At 36.3% G+C, this 24,538-nt stretch overlaps 1 protein-coding gene across 1 annotated transcript; it reads right to left on the bottom strand.

Annotated features, from left to right (window-relative positions):
- Positions 1 to 10,677: 10,677 nt before the first annotated feature.
- On the bottom strand, positions 10,678 to 11,610 carry LOC110289019 (olfactory receptor 4C46-like). Its single transcript, XM_021155229.3, has one exon. It carries the CDS (start codon positions 11,605 to 11,607, stop codon positions 10,678 to 10,680), a length of 930 nt encoding a protein of 309 aa, XP_021010888.1. The 5' UTR covers positions 11,608 to 11,610.
- Between the last annotated feature and the right edge of the window lie 12,928 nt (positions 11,611 to 24,538).

A 24,538-nucleotide genomic window follows, 5' to 3' on the forward strand; every position in this document is an offset into this window, starting at 1 on the left:
TGTGTCAGTCCAAGAGAGGAACTCACATGCCAGAAAGAATCTGAAAAAGAAAAAAAATATGAAATCCATGCTAAATTAGGAAGTTCAATAAGATCTTATCTTTCCAGTGAGTTATCACTTACCATTCTCTTGGCTTAATCTATTCAGAAAATATTAGCTTAATGCTTACTGAATAGGCTGCACATTCAAATAATGATTTTCTGATGTAAGCATTATTTTTACTAATGAAATTTGAGTAGTTAACTTTCTGAACAAAATGTGTCTTGTTAGTATTATGCATGATCTGTTTATGTTTAATAGATTGAAACATTCAAAAATGTTTTCTATGTTTACATGTGTTCATTTTATTTGAACCACAAAGCTGAACAAGAAGACACATGCCATGTATCTTGAACATTCATATTATGATTTTCATATATGTGAGACTGCCAAGGAGAAATAATGAACATGAAATTGAATCTTTGAAGAATCCCCATATCTGCTTAATATACAGTGAGAATGAGTAAATTATCTCCCCAATTTAGTTTATTGCTAAAATAGCACTCAAAATTTTATAGCTGTTAGTATTTCAAGATTTTTTTTTTATCAGAAACACAGATGTGATCATTCAGGAAAAAAGAAACAATATCTGAAATAACCTTCTTATTTTTCAGACCTAAAGAGACTTTGGTGTTTCATTCTATTAGTGAACTTTTGGTGAAATTATAAAATGCTTATTTTGGAGTATTTTATACACTGACACAGACAAAGACATGCACATATATATGTTTCTTTGTATACAATATAATTGTTTTAATTGACTTAAATGTGTATTCTAGTGGTAGCACAGTCCAAACTAAATTTATTAAAATAGTAGATATATTTATTAAATATATAGACACTTTTTAAAAGAGATATTTTTTATTGTGAAGACATAGATGAAATATGTGATCAATTCTATTCATATGTTCTAACTCTGGTGCTTAATATAACAATGCTGTCTTTTAACCACTATTGCTTATAAATGTGTGAGAAAGTCATCATCACATTTGCTTGTGATGTGAGAACAAATATCATTCTGTTATGTGTAAGTAAAATTACAATATTTGTACTGTGACCCTGAGAGAAAGGAATCTCTTACCCTATGTGTACCAACTCATAGGAACACACAATCTGTGCAACCTTTACCCACAAATGTCAGAAAGAATTCGAAAGTCAAAAAGTAGTATTATACTAAAATAAACTTATGAAGACTTACTATAGGAGATTGTTGTTCACGTTGCCATGTCACTGGGGCATCACGGATCTTCACTTGTATATTCAAAGTAAGGTGACATTTTTAAGATGAAATGATATCTGGAAATATGGTTAAATGGCCCAGCTATGAAGATAGTTCTGAAACTGAGTATGCTTTAAATACTTGCACACAGTTACCCCGTGGACATTAACTGAAGACTCACTTACTTTGTTGGATGTATTCCAATAGTAGTCTGTGTGAAGTCTCGTAGCAAACAAAAAACATTTTGGGGTTGAATTAAGTAGAACAAATATTATCACTATGTATTTCAATTTCTATCATTGTGGGAAGGTCTAGCTGGGTGGACATATCTCCACATTTACATAGTATACATAATTATTGAAGTATTTATTCATATGAATCAAGGCATATTGATACATAAGCTAGATAAAGAGGTACCTACTTGTAATTCATCCTCTTGCTATACTTGTGATGGTATAGCAAGAGGATGAAAGCTTCATGCCAATCTTGGCTGATCATGAAAAGTTTGAAAACAATAACAATTATAAATAATGGTATACATGACAACATGAAGAAATTTCATAGGATTAACCAATGCCATATAAACACAAATTAATTGTGTATGGTATTTTATAGTTAGCTGCCATTGAGAAAAATGTATATTTCTATCTTGCTACATTCATGTCAACATTGTAGCCTTTCATAAGGAATTTTCTGGAAGATCCAAAATGGATATTATTTTTAATATCTCTAATTTTCTGATATCATCAACTTAAACATGTAATAGTGCCAATTTCTAATAGTTTCTATTAAACATGTGTTTGATTTTTATTTCATCACTTTAGATTGTAAAGTACTCCTTCAAAAATGTTTGCAAATGTCTTGTTCTTCAAAGTATGTATTTCACACCAAACATGACATAGTACTACTAATAATCTTCTGGTATAAAATATGATTATTTTACTACAAATATTAGTGATTTGGTAATATATTATGTAAGAATAAAAATAATGAGAAAAAAATACTACAACATTGGGATATAATCTACATGTATAGTATAGTTATCAGATTCCTCATTGTCACAGATAATTGAATAATAATAATAATAATAACTGAACAAAATGTGGGGTAATAGAGAAAGCTCCAAAGAATATGATTTTGGAAGAAATTATGAATGTACTCCCCATGAATTATAGCATAATTATCTACCTTAGCTCATGTAACCTGACCAAAAAAGAGTTCCCTTTAAAGTTATAGAGGGAAAGAGAAAACACAGTCATTACACAGAAGAAATAGGGTAAATACTAATTTTCTCAAATAATATGTGTTAACAACAATCATGTTACAAATGTGTTAGGGGCCTAGGTCCAATGCCTAGACACATTTTAGTTGGTGGTTCAGTTTCGGTGAGCCCCACGAATTCAGGGTACTTGACTCTGTAAATCTTCCTGTGATGTACTTGACCCTTACAACTTGCCCTGTACTGCCCATCCTTGTTGCCACCTGAGGCCACAGGAACTGGGTTCCTGAGTGGAAGGCTGTAGCTATATGGGAAGAAACACAGAGAGAAGAAACAAGACCAAAACAGATTCTGATCAAGGCTCAATGTTTACTAAGAGTCTGAGCTTATAAAGGGGGAAGGCCCATCCCCCACCAAGCCAGGATTCTTGAAGCTTTGTTGCCAAGTTGTTAGCACTAGGTCCTCAATGGACAGGTTGTCAGCTATCTCATGAAGACAGGTTCAGCCTCTCAGCGGGGTAGCAGCTTCTTGGAGAAGAGCAGGACAGGTGACAGAACAATAGACCTATCTAGGTTGAGAAGACTCCAACCTAGGTGGTCTCATTCACAGTGGCAGAACATGTCTGAGTCAGCCTGCTCAAGACTGGGGGAGGCTACACAAAATTCCACACGATTCTTGAGCTCTGCCTGATTGGCTGTGGGTCTTGGCCTGCCTCTGCTTCCATTCAGTGTTAAATGAAGCCACATGAGAGACAGTTATGCTAGGTTACTATCTGCAAGCACAGCATAATTTCATTAATATGTCAGATGTGAAGCTTGGTCTTCATGTGGATCTCCTAACAGTTGGAGCAGGGGCTGTCTCTGATTCTGTCTCCTGCCATTAGACCTCTTTCCCTAGCTGGGCTGACTGCACTGGCCTCAGTGGGAGACGAGGCACTTAGTTCTGCTGTGACTTGACATCCCAGGGACTGGCATGTACAGGAGTGGAGCCTCTAATCTCCTCAGTGAGTGGGAGAGGGAAGTAGGAGGAAGGTTTGAAAGGTTAGGAATGGGAGGAAAGGAAGGAGTGGGGACTGCTACTGGGTTGTAAAATTAGTAAATAAATAAATTAATGAAAGAATTAAATTTTATCCTTTGTGGAAATTTTTTTGAAAAACTTACTAAAAAATAAAAGAGCCATGTATGCATTGATCACACATGATGAAAGTAGTACTGTGATTCTTTGGTATTTCAACCCAAACTATTGTGCAGAGAAGTGGGAGATAGAAACTGTAGAGACCACCTCCAGTAGATAGGCATGGCTCCTGGTTGAGGGATGGAGCCACCCATCCACTTCAAACTTTTTTAACCCAAAAATGTTTCTGTCTACAGGAAGTACAGGGACAAAAACAAACAAACAAAAACAAAACAAATGGAACAGGGACTGAAGGAAGTGCTAACTGGGGAACAGTATAACCTAGGGATATATCATGTCTGCAGACACCATACCCAACATTGTTGCCATGGTCAAGAGTCACTTGCTGGCAGAAAGCAAGTGAGACAGTTCATGGGGAGATCCAGCCAGTAACTGATCACAGCAGAGGCAGATGATTGGAGCCAAACATCAGGCTGACTCAGAGAACCTGGTGGGAGAACTGACAGAGGGACTGGAGGAGCTGAGGGGGATTGCAACCCCATTGGAAGAACAACATAGGCTGGTCTCACCAAGTAGTTCTACCAGAAATTAGACCACTAGTACCTAAAGGAGTCTTTGGTTCCCGATACATATGTAGCAGAGGATTGCCTTTCCCAACAGCAATGGGAGGGGAGGCCCTTGGTCCCATGGAGGTTTGATGCCCCAGAGTAAGGAGGTGCTTGAGCTGTGGATCAGGAGAGTATGGGTGGGTGTGGTAGCATTCTTATACAGGCAAAAGGACACAGGGAGGGCAGGTGTGTGATGGGGGGGGGGGGCGGGCGGTGGCAGAGGTGTAAGGGGGAAGTGAAATATCATGGGATGGGGGTAGGTGGAAGGGTTAAGGAAGTGACATATCATTTGAGATGTAAATGAATGAAGTGATTAATAATAAAAGTGAGGAGAAACTATGTTATCACAAATATAATGGCTTACATAAATAATGCTAACGATAAGAAACTCTGATAAGAATATAAAGATTTGCCAACTCACATATTTACATTGTCAGAATAAATTAATTTAGCCATTATGAAGAACATTTTGGGGTTTCTAAAACACAACAACAACAACAAGCAAAGAATAAATAAAAAGTAAACATATAAATGCCCATGATCCTGCTGGAAACATAGGCATAAGAAAATACATCAGTATGCCTTAATACCAACATTACCAGGATCATTGCACCTTTATTAACACCACCCAAGGTATGGAACCAATCATTCTTTCCATCAGTAGTATTCTAATTTGTTTGCTATTGTTGTCAAAAGCTCTGGGAAAAACCTGGGTAAGAAAGGGTTTAAATTTACATCACTGAGAGATGCCAAAACATGAACGGGAGACAGGAATTGAGAAGAAAAAGAGAACAAAACAAACAACAAAAAAATGCTGGTGTGGGGTAGTGGGAGATGCTTTCTGGCTTGTACTCTCATTGATTATAGAGTCAATAAAGTGACACCCAAGATTTGCATCATTGGTAGAAAATTGCATACAGAAAATCTGGCTTAAATAGGCAATGGAATGATATTTAATTATAAATCAGAAGGAATTTTTATAATTTGCAACAAGATGGAGAAACCTGGGGAACATTATTCTAAGTGGAATGAGCATAACACAAACTTAGAAATGGAACAATTTCCTTTATACTTATACCTAAGATGGATTAAGAGCAGAGTGTTGTTTTTTAAAACATAGGTGGAACGGAGCAGACAGGAATTGGTCAAAAGACAAAGTTAGATATGAGTAATAACTTGAGATTTATTATATTAATTATTTTCCCCTTAGAAAATAACAGTAATAATTCAAAATTGTCAGAGTACATTTTAAACATAATTGCCTAAAATATATGAGATAATGAATCAGGTAGCCATTTTCATTTCTCTCTATTTCTCTCTTATTTATCTTTTCATATATCTAAGATAAATTTAGATGAGATATATTTCTCATATGTTTTCATGCCTCTGTCACAAAATCATTCTCCTTAACTTATAAGTATATATAATTTTGGGCTGGTGAGATGGCTCAGCGGGTAAGAGCACCCGACTGCTCTTCCAAAGGTCCAGAGTTCAAATCCCAGCAACCACATGGTGGCTCACAACCATCCGTAACGAGATCTGGCGCCCTCTTCTGGAGTGTCTGAAGACAGCTACAGTGTACTTACATATAATAAATAAATAAATCTTTAAAAAAAATAAGTATATATAATTTTAATAAAAAATAAAATATAAATGATTATCAGAATAAAGGAAAATGATATGAATATTTCATATATAATTCATTTCATATGTTGATAAATACAGGAGCTTAAATAGTTGTAAGATGAACTAAGAATTCATAAATTTCTAGTAGACATTCAATAAAATCACTTCTATTTGATTCTCACTGGAACATTAGGAAATCCCTTATACTGGCCCAGAGTCACCATGTGTGTTCTGAAATTCATTTTCACACACAAAAAATGAGAGACTGATATTTCCTCTGAATTATCAGAAGGAATATTTGACACTAATGATATTATATGCAGGAGTTTGGAGAAAAGTATATAGTAATGCCCAGTCCTCACAATTGGGGTCCTACCCTTTCAGAGGAGAGGAAGGATGATAGGGAAGAGACTCTATAAGGAGGGAGGCAACATTCGAGATATAAAAAATTTTTCAAAAGGAAATCTAAGGTAGCTGCATTGAAATTTTTTCTTTAATTTATCTTCTTATATTATAGTAAAGGTGATGCTATCTACTTATAATTAAAGATACTAACTGAGGAAATACACTTACATAAAACCTGAAAGACATCTAGTATCCATATTTGTTATTATTCTGCCATTCTCAGTAAAGTGACTGGGGACATGTTATAAAAATGATTAAACATGGAAATATCTCCACTCATGAATACATCAACATCTTTTCAACACAATTATTCTTTTTTATTAGATATTTTTATTTATTTCAAATGTTATCCACTTTCCTAGTTTCCCCCCCAAAAATCCCCTATCCCTTCACCCCTCCCCTGTTCCTCAACCCACCCACTCCCACTCCTAGCCTTGGTATTCCCCTATACTGGGGTATAGAACTTTCACAGGACCAAGGGCCTCTCCTCCCATTGATGACCAACTAGGACATCCTCTGCTACATATATAGCTAGAGCCACACGTCCTACCATGTGTTTCCTTTGATTGGTGGTTTAGTCCCAAGGGGCTCTGGGAGTACTGGTTAGTTCATATTTATGTTCCTCCTATGGGGCTGCAAACCCCTTCAGCTCCTTGGATACTTTCTCTAGATCCTTCATTGGGGAACCTGTGCTCCGTCCAGTGGATGATAATGGTCATTTCATTAGATGCTGAGAAAGCATTTGACAAAATCCAACACCCATTCTTGATAAAAGTCTTGCAAAGATTAGGAATTCAAGGCCCATACCTAAACATAATAAATGCAATATACATCAAACCAGTAGCCAACATCAGACTCAATGGTGAGAAACTGGAAGCAATCCCACTAAAAGCGGGGACTAGAATAGGCAGACCATTCTCTCTATCCCTATTCAATATAGTACTTGAAGTCCTAGCCATAGCAATTAGACAACAAAAGGAGATCGAAGGGATACAAATTTCAAAGATGTCAAAATATCACTATATGCAGTTGACATGATAGTATATATAAATGACCACAAAAAATTCCACCAGAGAACCCTGAAACAACTTCAGTGAAGTAGCTGGATATAAAATTAACTCAAACAAATCACTGGCCTTTCTTTACACAAAGGATAAACTAGGATAAGAAATTAGGGGAAAAAAACTTTCAAAATAGTCACAAATAATATAAAATGCCTTGCTGTGACTCTAAATATGGAAGTGAAAGATCTGTATGATAAGAACTTCAAGTCTCTGAAGAGAGAAATCACAGAAGATCTCAGAAGATGGAAAGATCTCCCATGCTTATGGATTGGCAGGATGAATATAGTCAAAATGGCCATTTTGCCAAAAGAAATCTACAGATTCAATGGAATCCTCAACAAAATTCAAACTCAATTCTTTACAGAGTTAGAACGGGCAATTTGCAAATTCATTTAGAATAACAAGAAATCTAGGATAGCAAAAATTATTCTCAACAATAAAAGCACCTCTGGTGGATTCACCATGCCTGACCTCAAGCTGTACTATAGAGAAATTGTGATAAGAACTGCATGGTACTCTACAGTGACAGACAGGTAGATCAATGGAACATATCTGAAGACTCAACATAATTATTTTTAATCTCCTTGAATATAACCATATTTGATTGAGGTTCCCAGGTAAGATGACAGTTCTCTTTCTAGATTTTAGAAGAATGTATGGGGTGTTTACAAATTACCATGAGAATTGTATTGGCCACATCATAGATTTTAAAATGGTTAGTACATTTTCAGCTATCATCAGTCATCTTCTTTTTGCCTATTCATCAGGTATATGCCCATTTATCAACTTTATTGTCTCTATCATAATTTTACATGTTAACTCAAACCCATGCACAATTTTAATCATTTATAAAAATAAAAAAATACATTTGAGTAAAGCAAGAGATTCCAGAAGATTTATATAAACATTATTTCACATATTGATAAAACTCAAAGGTTAAAATACTTTCATAGCCCAATGAGAATTCAGATATTTCCCATTAGTCATGCTTTAGAATGAACATTACAAATTATGTTAACTGTTTAGAGATTTGTCATGGATATTCTGAAATCCAACTCCACTCAGGACAGTTTACAAAAGTTGTGTCTTTTGCTTTCCCAGGAGAGTATTTAGCAACAATGATGTAAAATATAGGGGCCTGGGGAATGTGATTTTCTAATGTGTCCTCTTACTTTCAATTAAGAAACATTAGCCAGATAATATGAAATAATTTGGTTTTGACCTGTCTCCTTAGATTTTGTAGAAAATTAATGGTACAAAATTACAAGTTATACTAATTTAGTATGCAGACTAAATTTCTTTAAAAAATGACAAAATGGGTTTTCATTTGTTTATACATTTAGTTATATGTGTATAACTCTTTTGCCTTCATATATGTCTATGTATAACATGTTTACAGTGCCCATAGAGGCCACAGGATGCATTATAATCTCTGGATCTGGAGTTACTGATTGTAGCCATTTGGTAGAAGCTAGGGTGCAAGAATGTAAACATGGAATTATGGAGGACGTTTCTAATTCAAGCTATAATACTATATTCCTGATACCCATAGTTATGACCCTCTTTGGATATAAAGAAAAAAATGTGCTTAGTCGAACTTTAAGAATCATATATATATATATATATATATATATATATATATATATACATATATTGCACAAAATAAACATTTCTTTTACAAAGAAAAGGAACAGGATGATAAAAATAGAGACAAGGAACTTGCTCTACAGAGAAAATTAGAAAAAGACAAGCCTGAAATTCTGGCTTATAGCGCTCAATGAAATGCAAATAATACAACAGGAAACAATGAGCATTTATAGGCATTAATATGTGTCTCCTCATGGAGCAGACTACCTTCCATTGTGACTTGTGGACTTGTGGTCTCAGATCAGAAGGATTTACCCTACTTTTTCTGAGGAAACTATAATGGCCTTTGGTCAGGGCATGCTAATGTAAGGCACTGCTAATTTTCCTTAAGGACTACTCCCACCACTGTGAACAGTTTCTAGACCTAGAAGTAGATTTACATCTATTTTAAAGTGTGGCCTATGAGCAGGTTTACTACTTTACAAAGGGATGCATGATTAACCTTAAACATGTGTGATAATGATGAAACAACTACAAAGTGTATTAGATCAACTGTATTGATGAACACTCAGTGGAATATTATGCATCATTAAGTGCTACAGCTCAGGCACTAACAGATGGCTCTGTTGAAATGTGTGATAGCAACATGACCAAAAGTGTGTTCACAGTGAGTGAGAAATATATAAAGAATTTAACACATACAAACAAATGTATAAACCAATTAAAGCAATAGAATGCATGTGAGCAGGGTGCATGGGAAAAGTTAGGGAAAGAAGAGGAATAAAGGGATAAAATAATGAAGTTAAATTTTACTTTTTAAAAATTTAAAACATAACTGTAGGTGGGCAAGATGTCTCAGGGTGTAATGGTGCTTCCTTTGCTAGCCTGGTCATTAGGTTTTGATCGCTGGAGCTACACAAAGGAAAGCAAGGTTGAAAGAGAGAGTTGACACTAGAGATATTGTCCTCTAGTTTCCTCAAAAGTAGCAAAGTATGGATCAATAATGTCTTGCCTTCACACTAGCAACAACAACAACAACAACAATAATATAAACAATAAATATATCCAAATGATTTGAAAATAAAAATTAAGAAATAAGTTATTTATGATTACAGAAATTGGAGACATGGCATGATTTATCATTTAAGTCCTACACCTAAACATGGGAGAGACTAGGACATAATTTTATTCAAAACTATAAACAAGTTCATGGATTAGAAGTCCAATGCCCTGAATAGTTCTTTAATCATTACTCTCTTCAATATGGTTCTACAGTGGAAAAATCATGTCATCAGAAGAAAAAATATCTATGCTAAGTTAAGATTATGAAATTGGTAAGGGTCAATTGTCAGACATCCAAAGGCAATATTTTGTAGTTACATATAAAGAACATGAAAGGAGAATCCAGAATTTTCTGACCTTAAAAACTTTACATTTAGCTCATAGCTTTTCTACAAGAGGTGAAACAGAATCAATTTCGCTTTGGGTTAAACTTAATTCAGAGGCTGGCTGGCTGTCAGTCTATCTTGCTGTCTATCTGTCTGTCTCTTTCTGAGTGTGTTTGTATATGATATGTATGTTTTTATTTTGAGAGTAAAGAAAACTAAGATAGATTTTTTTTCCTATGTGGGGGTCTCATTTCTGCTTTCCTTCACATAAGACATGATTAGCAGTTATTTGTTTCTTTGTTATATGAGTAAGACTTAAATATTGATATCATCCAAACTGTCCATCCCATTCTTTCTCCAGTCAATCTGAAGACAAATAACTGTTGCTTTATTTGTCATCTGACTGAATTTTTATACTACACAGTTTCCAAATGGCATTTTTCATCTGAGCATTTCTTAAGGTATAGATTAATGGATTCAACATGGGGGTTATCATAGTATAAAACAAAGCAACTGCTTTATCAATGGGTAATGTAGATGCAGGTCTCATGTACACAAATATGCAGGGCACAAAAAATAAAACCACTACTGTAATGTGAGAAACACAGGTAGAGAGGGCTTTGCGCCTGCCTTCTGCACTGTGGCTCCTTAGGGAGTTAAGAATGACCAGGTAGGAGATAAGCAGTAGGAGGAAATTTAAAAGACAGATGAAACCACTGTTGGCAGCAACAAAAAGCCCCAGAATGTGGGTGTCAATACAGGCTAGATCAAGCAAAGGGTTCAGATCACACATAAAATGGTCTATGACATTAGGGCCACAGAAAGGTAATCCAATAATGAAAAGAATTTGTATACCTCCATGAAGAAAGCCTCCAACCCATGACACTCCCACTAGGATGTTACAGAGTCGTCTGTTCATGATGGTTGCATAGTGAAGGGGTTTACAGATAGCTACATAGCGGTCATAAGCCATCACAGTAAGCAAGATGACTTCAGTTCCTCCAATGAAATGTTCTGCAAAAACTTGGGTCATACATCCATTGAATTTAATAGATTTCCTTTTATGGAGAGTATCAGCAAGCAGTTTAGGTGTATTGACAGAGGAGTAGCAAGTATCAATAAAAGAGAGATAGGCCAGGAAGTAATACATAGAGTACCCCAACAGTTGGCTGTTTGTAATGGTGATTAGAATGAGCAAATTTCCTACCACAGAGAAAACATAGATAACCAAAAACACAACAAATGTGATTTTCTGCAAGTGTGGATTCTGTGTGAGTCCCAGGAGAACAAACTCGGTCACGTTGTTCTTAGTTTCCATCTAGTTTATGAGACAGTCAGTTGTATTTCCTGGAAAAAAAACTGATAAAACCATATGTTTATATAATTTCTGTATTCTAACAATAACTTTGTTTCAGTTAATTAATGCAGTACAACAAGATTTTCTTTTACTATTAAAGAAAGAGTTCTAGATATTTATGATTATTTAAGACTACAGAGTTGTCTTCTCAGTGTAGATATGTTCTTCAGAAGATTACCAACATAAGCAATGTTTGTTTATAAAAACATTAAGCAATCTCGTCTGCTTAGCAATTGAGATAACTCAGAACCTAAAAGGAGTTCAGAGTATACTTAGAGACTGTTATATGCACAAAGTGTAATAAGGTATATATTAGTTTAGTACAGTAGTCATCAGTGTGAAGATAACTACACTGTTTTATTCATGATCAATGGACAACCAGAAAATCTAAATAAAGATCTGAGTAGAACGGTAGAGCATAATTATGTAATAAAATTTTTTTTACACTAAAATCATAAAGTCAGCCTGGGTCTTGTTTGAAATAGTCTGTCATTCCTTGAGCAGTAGAAGATAGGTAGTTAGTTCCTTTATTAGAATATTAATAGTGCCATCTTAAAACTACTTATAATAATACCAATATTTTAAACTAAGTCAAAGTTTCATGATTTACATAATTATATAGATAATAAAAAGCAATAAATTAGAACAGAGAGTGATGTGAAGGCTTCATCAGAAGTAGTCCTGAGGCTACAATGAAAGAACACATATAAAATAATCCATAATAATTAATAAGACCATGTGATTACTCTTAATAATCTGGGACAAGTCTATGTTCCTGCACTGGTTGTTACTAAGTGCTTTTAACACAATGCTTATTTTTGTACTTTATGTATCTGTGTTGTTATTATCTGTCAATTGAGAGAAAGGGAATACTATCTATTTATATAAACAACATATTAAAGTAAACCACTAAATAGTATCTGTTCCTAAGACCTTTTTAAAAATGGGTACTCATTCAGTTTTTCACATACACAAAAGAGATGGTTTTCATAATTAATCTACAAATTGTTATAAGTCAGTCTGTGTTATTATAAAATTATTTTTATCTCAGTTAAGCTGAAAAATTGGCAGTATTATAATAATTGCTTCTTTTAGTTATTTTTAACTCCACATTTTAAAGTATTGTGCAATGAAAATCATCCAATTGTATTACTCATGTTGTCATATAAGAAAGGTGTTGGTTCACAAACTACTTTATATATGACTTAATGATTTACTTACTTGAGTGCCATTTATGAAATAACTTCTTTTGAAGCAAATTCATAGCCAGACAGGATCATAGTCCATCTATCATCTTTCTCACATATGAATATACAGTAGAGGTTGCAAATCACTGGCAAACCGTGTGGAAATGTGCTTCAACAATTCCCAAATACATCAATTCAATAGTTGTAGACACTAAATGAGAAGTCTTGTTCTTCTTCCTGCTTACCTTGAGTTCAATTCTGGAATTTCACATATCTCATTCATCATCTGTATATAAAATGATATCAAGAATAGCACTGAATAATTTAGTATGACAACTGGTTAAGATGGAGAAGCATATTTGGAAGCAAATACAAGGCTATAATTTATTTTCTTAAACATGAATACAGTTATAAGTATAATTAATAACTAGGCAGCAATATGGAGAAAAATTTAACCTTTCAATAAGCTTTAGAGAAATCTTTTTAGTACTTTGAAAGAAGCTACAGATATTCATCTTCTTGGTTTCTTCTTTTATTAGATTGAATTTCTCTGTGTAGTTCTTGCTGTCCTTGAACTCACTTTGTAGACCAGGCTGGCTGTGAACTCAGCCTCAGGCATGTCTCTGCCTCCCAAGTGCTGGAATTAAAGGCATATGCTACCACTACATGGCCAGAAGCCACAGAGATTTGTAAGATTCATTAGCACACAACATCTGAATGAATTATCCGTGTTTATCCTTGTAATCAAAAGCTCAGGTATTTGCTCACTTAATATTCATATTTAGAATTGTATTATGTAGTCAAGATAAATGGTGTACTCATTCTATGAATAACCTTAGTTGTTAAAAGACATATGCCAGTGTGTAGCAGTGATAAGTACATGCAATTTATCTATTCATGTATAGGTCTTTTATCATCAGTAAGTACAATAAGTAAATGAATCTCACTTACCAAATGCCTTGAAGAGTTAGGATTAGGATGATATACTTTGGACTTTATTGATGAACCTGGATTAAAAAAAATCAAACTCCTATGTACAAACATTACAGTATTACCACATATTAGCACTGATGAATGCTATAACTCAGCAGTTGCAGTTCTCAGTGAGTACTGTGAGTATTCAGAGGAAACCTCTCCAGGAAAGAAAGTCTTTCAGTATGAAATAATCAAAACATTTGTAGATATCAAGTCAATGTGTATTTTATAGTGTCTCTTTAGAGACATCTTTCTTTCCCTCCAACAACCTAATGATATTTCACAGACAGTATGGTGTTTGAATCTGGAATGGATTCTTTTAAAGAACTATGTAGAGATCATCTTGGATTGCTGATTGTGGTCTTTCATCCTGAAAGGCAGGAGCTGGCAAATTTGCAGAAGTCTCCAAAGGATCCTCTCTACTGACAGTGAATCTTGCTGAAGATATATGACTGCATAGAGACATTTATATCCTGCATTGAAAGCATATTTAAAGAAGTGCCCATGAATTTCAATGATCTTGTTATTGTGGTTTCTCTCTCAGGAGTTAATTAGCTTCTTTGATAGGAATGCTCTGTGTTAGAATCCAATCTCTTAAAAGATATGTGTGCCTCTCTTGCTCTTCAATGTGGAGTAGTAGCCTGCAAGCGTAGACATAAAGCATGTAGTAGATTCCTTTCTCTAACAGTGTTGTTAAGAATACTGAGTATCATGTAAGCAACAGTGTCTTCAATTTAGTATGGACACCGTGAAACCAGCTTCCCTTGTGATACATATGACAAGGGCAATAACTGTATTCTTACCAATGTGATCCTATTTCTGAAAACTTGCTTGCTACCTAAACTAATGAAGTATCAAAACTGACAGATATTTTAAAGTAATAACTTCAAAATATTTTTACCATATTTCTGAGTGTTGTGGATTTTTGTATAATCTTTACAATTCTGTGTATTATACTCATCTCCATATTATACTTCTACTTAACACCATATTTTAGTTATCATCAGGATTACCTCATCCTGAGGTTGGACCCTGTCTCAAAATGAAACAAAACAACACAATACAACCACAAAGAGGGGTTTCATACTTATTCCTTTGAATTATTATTGGTTATTAGACACAATTTATTTATTCATTAGGATGATTATTATTAAATTATTGTGCTTATCAAATTTTAAGACTTGGTTTCCTGTAGGTTAGGCTGGCCTTGTACTCACTATGAAGCAGAGCATTATCTGAACTCCTGGTCCTTCAACCTCTTCTTCCCAAGTCCTTACTCCCTGTCCCCGACTTTTTCATTGCTTCAAATAGGCATTTGACAGTTCAATAAACAGACACAATATATGCTTATTTCTGTGCTGTCTTTTAGTTGTGAGCCTAGACTTGACAGGCAGAAACTTTTCTTTAAGCCCATTATGATTGCACTTACTGACTCCTACCCTTATATGTTCCCTAACCCAAGCCTAATCCAACCTTCCTATTACTCTCTTATGCATATTCTTTCTTCCTTTTTCTCCTCCCCTTTTCTTATGTCTGAATTTAACCATGACCATCCAAGTGACTAGAAATATGTGGTTAGATATATGCACTAGAGTCTGGCAGGGTAACTAGTCAGCATGCATATGAAGACAATAATAATGGTTCTGCTAATATGAACCATTACTTATTTCAAAAACCATCAGTAGCCATATGACTAAATTCACCACTATTCAATGAATAGAGAGCTTGCTCTTATCATATCACTGCAGAGAATGCAGTTGTTTATGCATATAAACATGGATATTTAGAATCACTTTAATTCTTCTTGAATCTAGCAACAATGGTAATTTTTTTCCTGAGGGCTCATGACCTCACTATCTTTGGTCTTTTAACCAAGTTTACAGAACTAGGTATAAATTTGTTCATTGGAGTAGGCTTCAAAGCTCATTAGAATGGAGCTGATTTTTCCTAAAGAAGTTATGCCACTATTTTAGAAGCAGTCAAACCCTGAAAGGTACACATCTGGGTGAAAACATCACTTTCTGTGAGCTACCAGCCTGTATGATACTTTCCAGACCTTGCAAACCAGTCAGGAAGGAGCAAGCATCAAGTTCTTTTCCAACTTGATTTCTCTATGCCCTATAACCAAGGAGTTTGTTATATTCAGCAATAATGACCTAATAGATGTTCTTTTGTGTGCCTCCAGAAAAAAATGGCAATAAGGTATGTTGTTTGGGGTCTTATCTGGATTTCTTGATAAAAAATTTATCGGGAAAAATCTCACTATGGCACCATAATTTTTATTCCATAACTTATGACTGCTGCAACTATAATTAGCTACCCATATAGTATAATTTCACTCAAACTTACTTTTTAAAGTATTTTAGTTAGCTTATAGAGAAATAGGTTTCTATATATCACCTATTTGCAACTCAATTTAAGTTAATACTTACTCTGGCTCTACCTATCACCTATTTCAAATTTTCATTATTCAAATCTTGTTCAGGTATCCTCCCCTACCCTATTAATTTTTCATTTTTGGGTATTTTCTCTAGCTCCTCCATTGGGGGCCCTGTGATCCATCCAATAGCTGAGCATTAGGAATGTAATAGAATATTTCTTTGGTTTGTTTGTTTGTTTTTGAAGGAAAATGAGATTTTGTAACTTGTGATTCATGTAAAAGAGTTGTCTATGAGCCCGCGGCCTGGGGCCGCAAAAAAAAAGCATAACAGGCAGGGCTGTTGTTAAGACATTCCTAAGAACAGCTTGACTGTAAATATTAAAAAAATGCAAGGACAGAAGCAGGGCTATCTTGTCTGAGTCAACACCACCTGGCTGGAACTTCCCCTCTGTCTACTGCCCCTTGACACCCAGTAAAGTCATACATCAATTGGTTGCTATGTGAACAAAGATAAGCCCCCAGCCCACAGGAACAAAGTGCTGATGCCCTTTTGCTGACATGTAATCTTTCTGATGATGTTTGAATAAGCCAATAGTGTGTTGCTATGCTGAACTCCACACCCCTAAGCCCCTCACCCCATAAAACCCCTAGCTTTCAAGCCTCATGGCCAACATCCATTATCTCCTGTGTGAGATGCATGTTGGTCCTGAGCTCCATCACTAAACTGCCTCATGTAATTACAGCAATGGATTCTCGTGTTTCTTTGGGTGCTCTCTCACTCCTGAGACTAGAGTGGGGGTCCCTGAAAGGGGGTCTTACATTTTGTTTCATTTTTAAGGAAGGCAAAGGGAATTATGTCAAGGCTATGCCCTCCAAACTCAAGCTGTGTTGATTCAATGTTTGGCTATATAAATATCTTCAAGTTAAAGGTCTTTCAGGTGTATTGGGGTTCTTTAAAAGTGTGAAAGCCCTGTTCATGATTCTAAGTTTTTTTTTTTTTTTCAATACTCATTTGATGCATAAAACCCTCTTCTACCCTTTTTACATCTCTGTTTCCTCCAGATGTGAACATTAATTCTGGGTATTTTGGTTATTTTGGTAGTTGTGGAGTGTAGTTGGCTCAGTTTGCATAACTGTTTTAAGGAAAGTACAACTGATCAACATAGACCTGAAATAAGGAAGCTATGTCTGATTAACAAAGACATAGAAAATAGGGAGTTTATGTCTGATCAATAGAGAATTGAAGATAGTTAGTAGAAAGGTATCAGGAATTGATAAGTACATATCAGAAAAAGTTGCTTGGCACAATGGACATGTCTCTATCTGCAATTAAAAATGTATTATGACATCATCTGGATATATGCCCAGGAGAGGTATTGCAGGATCCTCCAGTAATACTATGTCCAATTTTCTGAGGAACTGCCAGAATGTTTATCCAGAAGATGTTCCAACTGGCAAGAAGGACACATGCTCCACTATGTTCATAGCAGCCTTATTTATAACCAGAAGCTGGAAAGAACCCAGATGTCCCTCAACAGAGGAATGGATACGAAAATGTGGTACATTTACACAATGGAGTACTACTCAGCTATTAAAAAGAATGAATTTATGAAATTCCTGGGCAAACAGATGGACCTGGAGGGCATCATCCTGAGTGAGGTAACCCGAGCACAAAAGAACTCACATGATGTGTACTCACTGATACCTGGATATTAGCGCAGAAACTTAGAATGCCCAAGATACAAGATATAATTTGCAAAACACATGAAACTCAAGAAGAACGAAGACCAAAGTGTGGACATTTTGCCCCTTCTTAGAATTGGGGACAAAACACCCATGGAAGGAGTTACAGAGACAAAATTTGGAGCTGAGAGGAAAGGATGAACCACCTAGAGACTGCCACACCTGGGGATCCATCCTATAATCAGCCTCCAAACGCTGACACCATTGCATATACCAGCAAGATTTTGCTAAAAGGACCCTGATATAGCTGTCTCTTGTGAGGCTATGCCAGGGCCTGGCAAACACAGAAGTGGATGCTCACAGTCAGCTATTGGATAGAACACAGGGCCCCCAATGGAGGAGCTAGACAAAGTACCCAAGGAGCTAAAGGGGTCTGCAATCCTATAAGTGGAACAATAATATGAACTAACCAGTACCCCCCGAAGCTCCTGTCTCTAGCTGCACAATTATCAGAAGATGGCCTAGTTGGCCTTCATTGGGAAGAGAAGCCCCTTGGTCTTGCAAACTTTATATGCCTCAATACAGGGAAATTCCATGGCCAAGAATTGGGAGTGGTTGGGTAGGGGAGTCGGGTGGGGAAGGGTATGGGAGACTTTTAGGATAGCATTTGAAATGTAAATGAAGAAAATATCTAATTAAAAAATGTATTATGACTGGGAAAGTTATCCAGTGACTGGACTTATGCTCACAAATATTTAATTCTGTGTCTTACCTGGGACCTTTTTGTAATTTAATGCTGATGTTATGATTTTTTTAAATTAAATAGTATATGATATCATTGCTAAGGTAAGCAGGAGTGTAATTGTATAAATAAAGACATCTCTAGCTATTCAAGGCTATTTGTGTGAAAGTCAACAGGTAGTTAATGTCTTCACTTTTGTGGACTCCCCTTCCCTGGTTCAAGATGTGATCCATGCAGACAGAGGTGGCCTCCAGCACACATACACATAAGCATACACACACACACACACACACACACACACACACACACACACACACACACTGTCCTATAGCCTATGTTGACCATTATCACTTATATAGTCAGATTTTGGTCTAATGCCTAAAATCTATTTGGAAAGTGTCTGTTTTCCCCATAACATTAACATTGTGCTAGTGTTGACATTCTACTAGTATTGTACCAGGGTCATGCCATAACTAGATAGGTAGATAGATAAATAGATAGAGATAGCGAGAGAGAGAGAGAGAGAGAGAGAGAGAGAGAGAGAGAGAGAGAGAGAGAGAGAGAGAGAGAGAGAGAGATCTACATACATGAATGACTTTACAGGTCTTAGTATCTTATGTTCTTCTCTTTGACCAGTTGTGAGTCACTGTGTTAATTTTACTCCAAGAAGTTTCTACACAAATGAGAGCTGTATTTAGATGATGTATTGATCTATTGGTTTAGCAGTAAGTCAAAACAAATCAATTAATACTTTGATCATGCAGCAAATAATAATAGCCTTGTCTGCCATGTCTTATTGTGTATATAATCATATCTTAGGCTGGTCTTAGTTAGGGTTTTACTGCTCTGAACAGACACTATGACCAAGGCAAAATTATAAAGGATAGCACTTAATCGGGGCTGGCTTACATGTTCAGTACATTATTATCAAGGCAGGATCATGGCAACATCCAGGCAGGCATGGTACAGGGGGAGCTGAGAGTTCTACATCTTCATCTGAAGGCTGCTAGTGGAAGACTGACTTCCAGGCTCCTAGGGTGAGGGTCTTAAGCCCATGCCAACAGTGACATGCCTTTTCCAACAAGGCCACAGGTCCTAATAGGGCCACTCTCTGGGCCAAGCATATACAATCAATCACATGGCTCATACTAAATATCCTTCTGGAAAATGTTTGGTTTCTCCCATGACATTGTAAGAGTATCATACCATCAGGTATGTCCTATTTATAGCTTGCCCAGGTTACTAAAGGTAAATCTGATGGTCATTTTACATTTCTCCTCCAGTAGAATGCATAGTGCTTTCTAGAACTATGAAAATATTGGCACGATGCTCCTGTGTGTAGGCAACTATGATGTCTACAGTGCTGGGGACATCATACAATGACAGGGACTGCCTACAGTAGGCCAGGATGGATATCTCAGAAGCCCTTGGAAGCTCCTTGTAGAAAAGTATTGCATCTAGAACCCTGAGAAGCAGAAGACACATCCCTCCTGGGGACCCACCATCTGAAATAAGGGACTGCCTGCAGTAGGCTGGAAAGGAAACATCGTATTAGCCTGTGGCAGCACTTTGTAACAACTGTTGTTCCCATTTCTCCTAATCTAAGCCTTGAGTAAAAGCTGAATAGGTTTCATTTGTGCATTTGTGCATTATTGCTTTTCAGTTATCCACGGTGTACATAATTTTTCTATTATATCTAACTTTCTTATTTCTTTCTCCTCTTCTGGCACATTCTGAGAAATTAGATGTTCCTTCATCTAATGATTATTAATCAATTAAAAATTGAGGCATGGGGCATAATTCTTATCTTGAAAACTATGTAATTACTACAAATTGTAGTTCCAGATTAATGCTTGACTTGCAAAGAAATTTTAAAGAAATTATTAGAAAATTAAGTAGAGCCAACCATTGGGACCCCAAGAAAGAAAAAAAAAAACTATTGACGTTATGAAATAAGGCTTGCCCACCATTTGAGATTGGTTCCTTGACAAGTAAGTATAGATAATGTAATATCTTATATTAATAAAATTAATCAAAACACTGGGACTCCTAGGAGAGTCATTTGTGCAATGTGCAGAAGCAGAAAGCTAGCAGAACTAATAAGTTAAGGGTTAACGTGACTCTTTCTGGCCACGGACTAGAAGCTTTGCCCATATCATTTATCATTACAGCTTCACAAGAAAATCCAAGCAGCTGGTCTCAGAACTCTGAAGTATAATAAGTCAAAAGTTAAAGTTTACATGATGATAAGTTTGGAATTATTATTACCTTGGCTATAGGCCTGGGAATAGGGAAGCTTGAAACTTTGGATAACATTTTTAATTCTTGATTCTTTGTGGGGTATGGTAATTCTTTTGAATTTGATTTGGCAATGATTATACAATGATTTTTTTTTCTACCTGCTTTTAGAGTATCAATAAAAGACTGGGACAAGAGAGAGGCAAAAGAGGGAGTAAGTAGCATGTGAGGCAAATTTGGAGAGTATAAGAAGAGCAAGTGAAGAGTGAGTAAAGAGAAAATAGGAGTGTATGTGGAGAGTGTGTGTAAGAGTGAAAGGCGAGTCATGAGGTGTGTGTGAGATGTGTGTGAGAGTAAAAGGGGAACACATAGAGGTGTGTAGAAAAGTGAGAGTTCAAGAAAAGAAAAGCTCACAGGAGAAAAGCATTGTGCAGGAGAATGCAGTGTGCAGCCTGAAGCTTCAAGAGAGGGGAAGAGAAAGAGAGCAGAGAGTGAGAGAGAAGAGAGATTAACTTTAAGACTTAAAAAAATGCCTGTCAGTTTGTATCCAAGAAAGTAGTCTATGTGTATTTATTAGGTGCCTTTCAGATATCCCTGCTTCCAGTTAAGAACTCCAATACTGTGTGGAGGCTCAATTTCCACACACTCCAGTATGTGCTATATTCAACAATGGGGTTTAATTTTCAAATTCTGAGAAATAACCAAGAGTGGTAATAGACTGTAATGCCTGCAGTCTATTGTACCCAACTAGTTAACCATACCAAAGAAGTAACTCATTCCCAATGTCAGGTTTTTATTAACCTGTTAGTAGTGTTTCATAGGGGCTTTGCTTCTAATTACAGAACATGGCCATTTCAACTCTTTTCATATTAGCACATAAAATTTAGGAAACATTTTATACTTGTAGGATTCCATGTATTTTTTTCCAAGTGGTTTTTATTATTAGTTATTATCTATGACTGTTTTTAAATTCGTTATCTATAACACCTTGAGCCTACATGAATACAATTGCCCTACATGTTCACCTCTGATGGACTTTTCTCTATTCTTTCTATGGTATGCTGTTTTCAGTAAGTGATAAAGGCTTTATAAAGCCTATGATATGCTTCTTTAAGATCCAATTCTTTTTATTTTTATATAATCCATTGTACTTAAAAAACTTTAGGTTTCATATTTAGAAAGGGTAGTGTACAGGGCCTGGTGTGGCCTTGGTGGAGAAAAAGTGACCTGGTTCCTGCCCCAGTGTGAACTTCCATGGTGTTGATGACTGCTGTGGGTTTAAAGCTTGTTTGTGTAATGATGTATATATTTTCTGGAACCAGTACTAGCAGTGGAGGACCCTTCCCTTGGAGAAGTGTCCTCCCTGTTAATGCTAATGACTCCATGATAATTATAAACAGCAGGGATCCAGGAGTAGAGGGTGTGGCTGTGTCTCAGCAAAGTGATTAACATGAAGAATTTTAAGTAGAACATTTTATTTTATTTTTTTTCAGGTTTTAAATTAACAACTAATAATTTGGAAATTCAGCAGACTTTGTGATTTCCCTAGCACCCCCACGACCACCACCACCACTGACAGATTTCTTCAGAACAGCCTGTAAGTAAGGCTGTGGAAAAGAGCTCTAAATACATGAGTTTACAAATATAAAATCTCTTTGCTTTTCAAAAAAAAAAAACCAAAGATGCAATATGAATTATATGAGGGTCTTCACAAATCTAAAGTAAAAATGCAGCAGCACTGTGAAGCAACTTGTTAGAAAATCACGAGGAAGGAGATAAGAGATTTAGGAAGAAGTGATCACAGTCTCCCACACAGCTAAGATTTTTTTTGTTTAGGCTTGCAAAGGCAGATAGATTCCTGAGTTCAGGATCAGCCTAGGACAGATAAAGGTTAGGCTCTGGCATGGTGGAATTGGGTAACTTCAGGGCAGAGTTCCAGCCAGTTAGCTTAAGACCTGTGCTTAACAGAACTAGGCAGATCTCTGATATTTTTTACAATGTTCAAAGAAAATGTATACTTGCTGTTTCCTTAGAATTGAGGGGCCAAATTTATGGGATGTGGGTTCATAGGACAATAAATAGAAACCTGAAGTAAATGGGTAAATTGATATGTAAATAAAAACCTGGGTTTTTGCTCTGTATGAGATAAGCTAATGAAAATAGATACCCGTTGTTTAGGATTTTCTGCAGAGAGAGCTCTGCTGTCTGGAGAGGGAAAACTCTTCCTCTCAATAACTTTTTGATCAAGATTTCAGACTCAGTAGGAAGATCCAATCATTTTCTTATAGCAGCTTTTATGACTTTGGCCAGAATTTCCATGAACTGTCCAAACAGCTTTTACACACTGTGGTCTCAACCACAGAGAGTTTTTAGAAGAGCAAGAAACAAACTGTCTAGAACAGGACAGAATGCACAGAGAGTATCCCAAGGGAACCTAGGCTGACAGCTTGGACCCACTATTTGCCTTCCAGTAGTTTCTTTTCACAGCTCCCAAACAACCCTTCTCTCAGGAACCTGTCTCCAAGACAAAGCTGATTCTTGGCAGTAATGGGTTTGGGTGATCAAAGATTAAAAAACAGGAAAACAGCTAACTTATAAGTTCTTGGGTTCCATAGCACATTAAGACAACAGTCACTCATGATATCAATTATATATTTCATGAAGGATTTTGAATTAAGGAACTATGAAGACTCTGAATTAAGGGTAAGGATATAAAATGCTGCTTATCATCACTCCATTCATTGATGCTGTATGGGTGTTTAACAATATCTCACTTAATTCTATGACAATACAGAATTAATATTTAGCAAGTAAGAAAAAATCAGGAAAACACTTATCCTCATTGTTTTCTTAGATAATTAATTTCAGTTGTAATTCGTTAGACTGTTACAAGAAGTTGTGGTAGTTAGAGGTTCAATTGAGAACTGCATCAGATGGTTACATGTGTCTGAACGCTAGCAGTTCTTTATACCTGGACCTTGTCACCTGAAATTGTGTGAAAACAATGTTTGGCAGTTGTGGATGGATATGGAGGATGTCATCCTAAGTGAGGTAATCCAAACACAAAAGAACACACATGATATGCACTCACTGATAAGTGGATATTATCTCAGAACTCATAATCCTTCCTAGAAGAGGGAACAAAATACCCACTGAAGGAGTTACAGAGAAAAAGTTCAGAGCAGAGACTGAAGGAATGACCATCTAGAAACTGCTCCAATTGCAGAACCATCCCATAAACAACCACCAAACCCAGACACTATTGAAGATTACAAGAGCCTGCCTACAGGAGCCTGATATAGCTGTCTCCTGATAGGCTCTGCCAGTGCCTGGCAAATATAGAAGTGGATGCTCACAGTCATCCATTGAACAGAGCACAGGGTCTCCAGTGAAGGGGCTAGAGAAAGGACCCAAAGAGCTGAAGGGGTTTGCAGCCCCATAGGAGGAACTTCACTATGAACTAACAAGTACTCCCAGAGCTCATTGGGACTAAACCACCAATCAAGAAAAACACATGGTGGGACTGGTGTCTCTAGCTGCATATGTAGCAGAGGATGGCCTAGTCGGTCATCAATGAGAGGAGAGTCCCTATGTCCTGTGAAGGTTCTATACCCTAGTATAGGGGAATGCCAGGGCCAGGAATGGGAGGATTGGTTTGGAGAGTCGGGGGAGGAAAGAGGTGATAGG

Source organism: Mus caroli, unplaced genomic scaffold, assembly GCF_978045245.1.
Source record: "Mus caroli unplaced genomic scaffold, Mus_caroli_1 scaffold_2, whole genome shotgun sequence".
NCBI classification, from domain to species: Eukaryota; Metazoa; Chordata; class Mammalia; order Rodentia; family Muridae; genus Mus; species Mus caroli.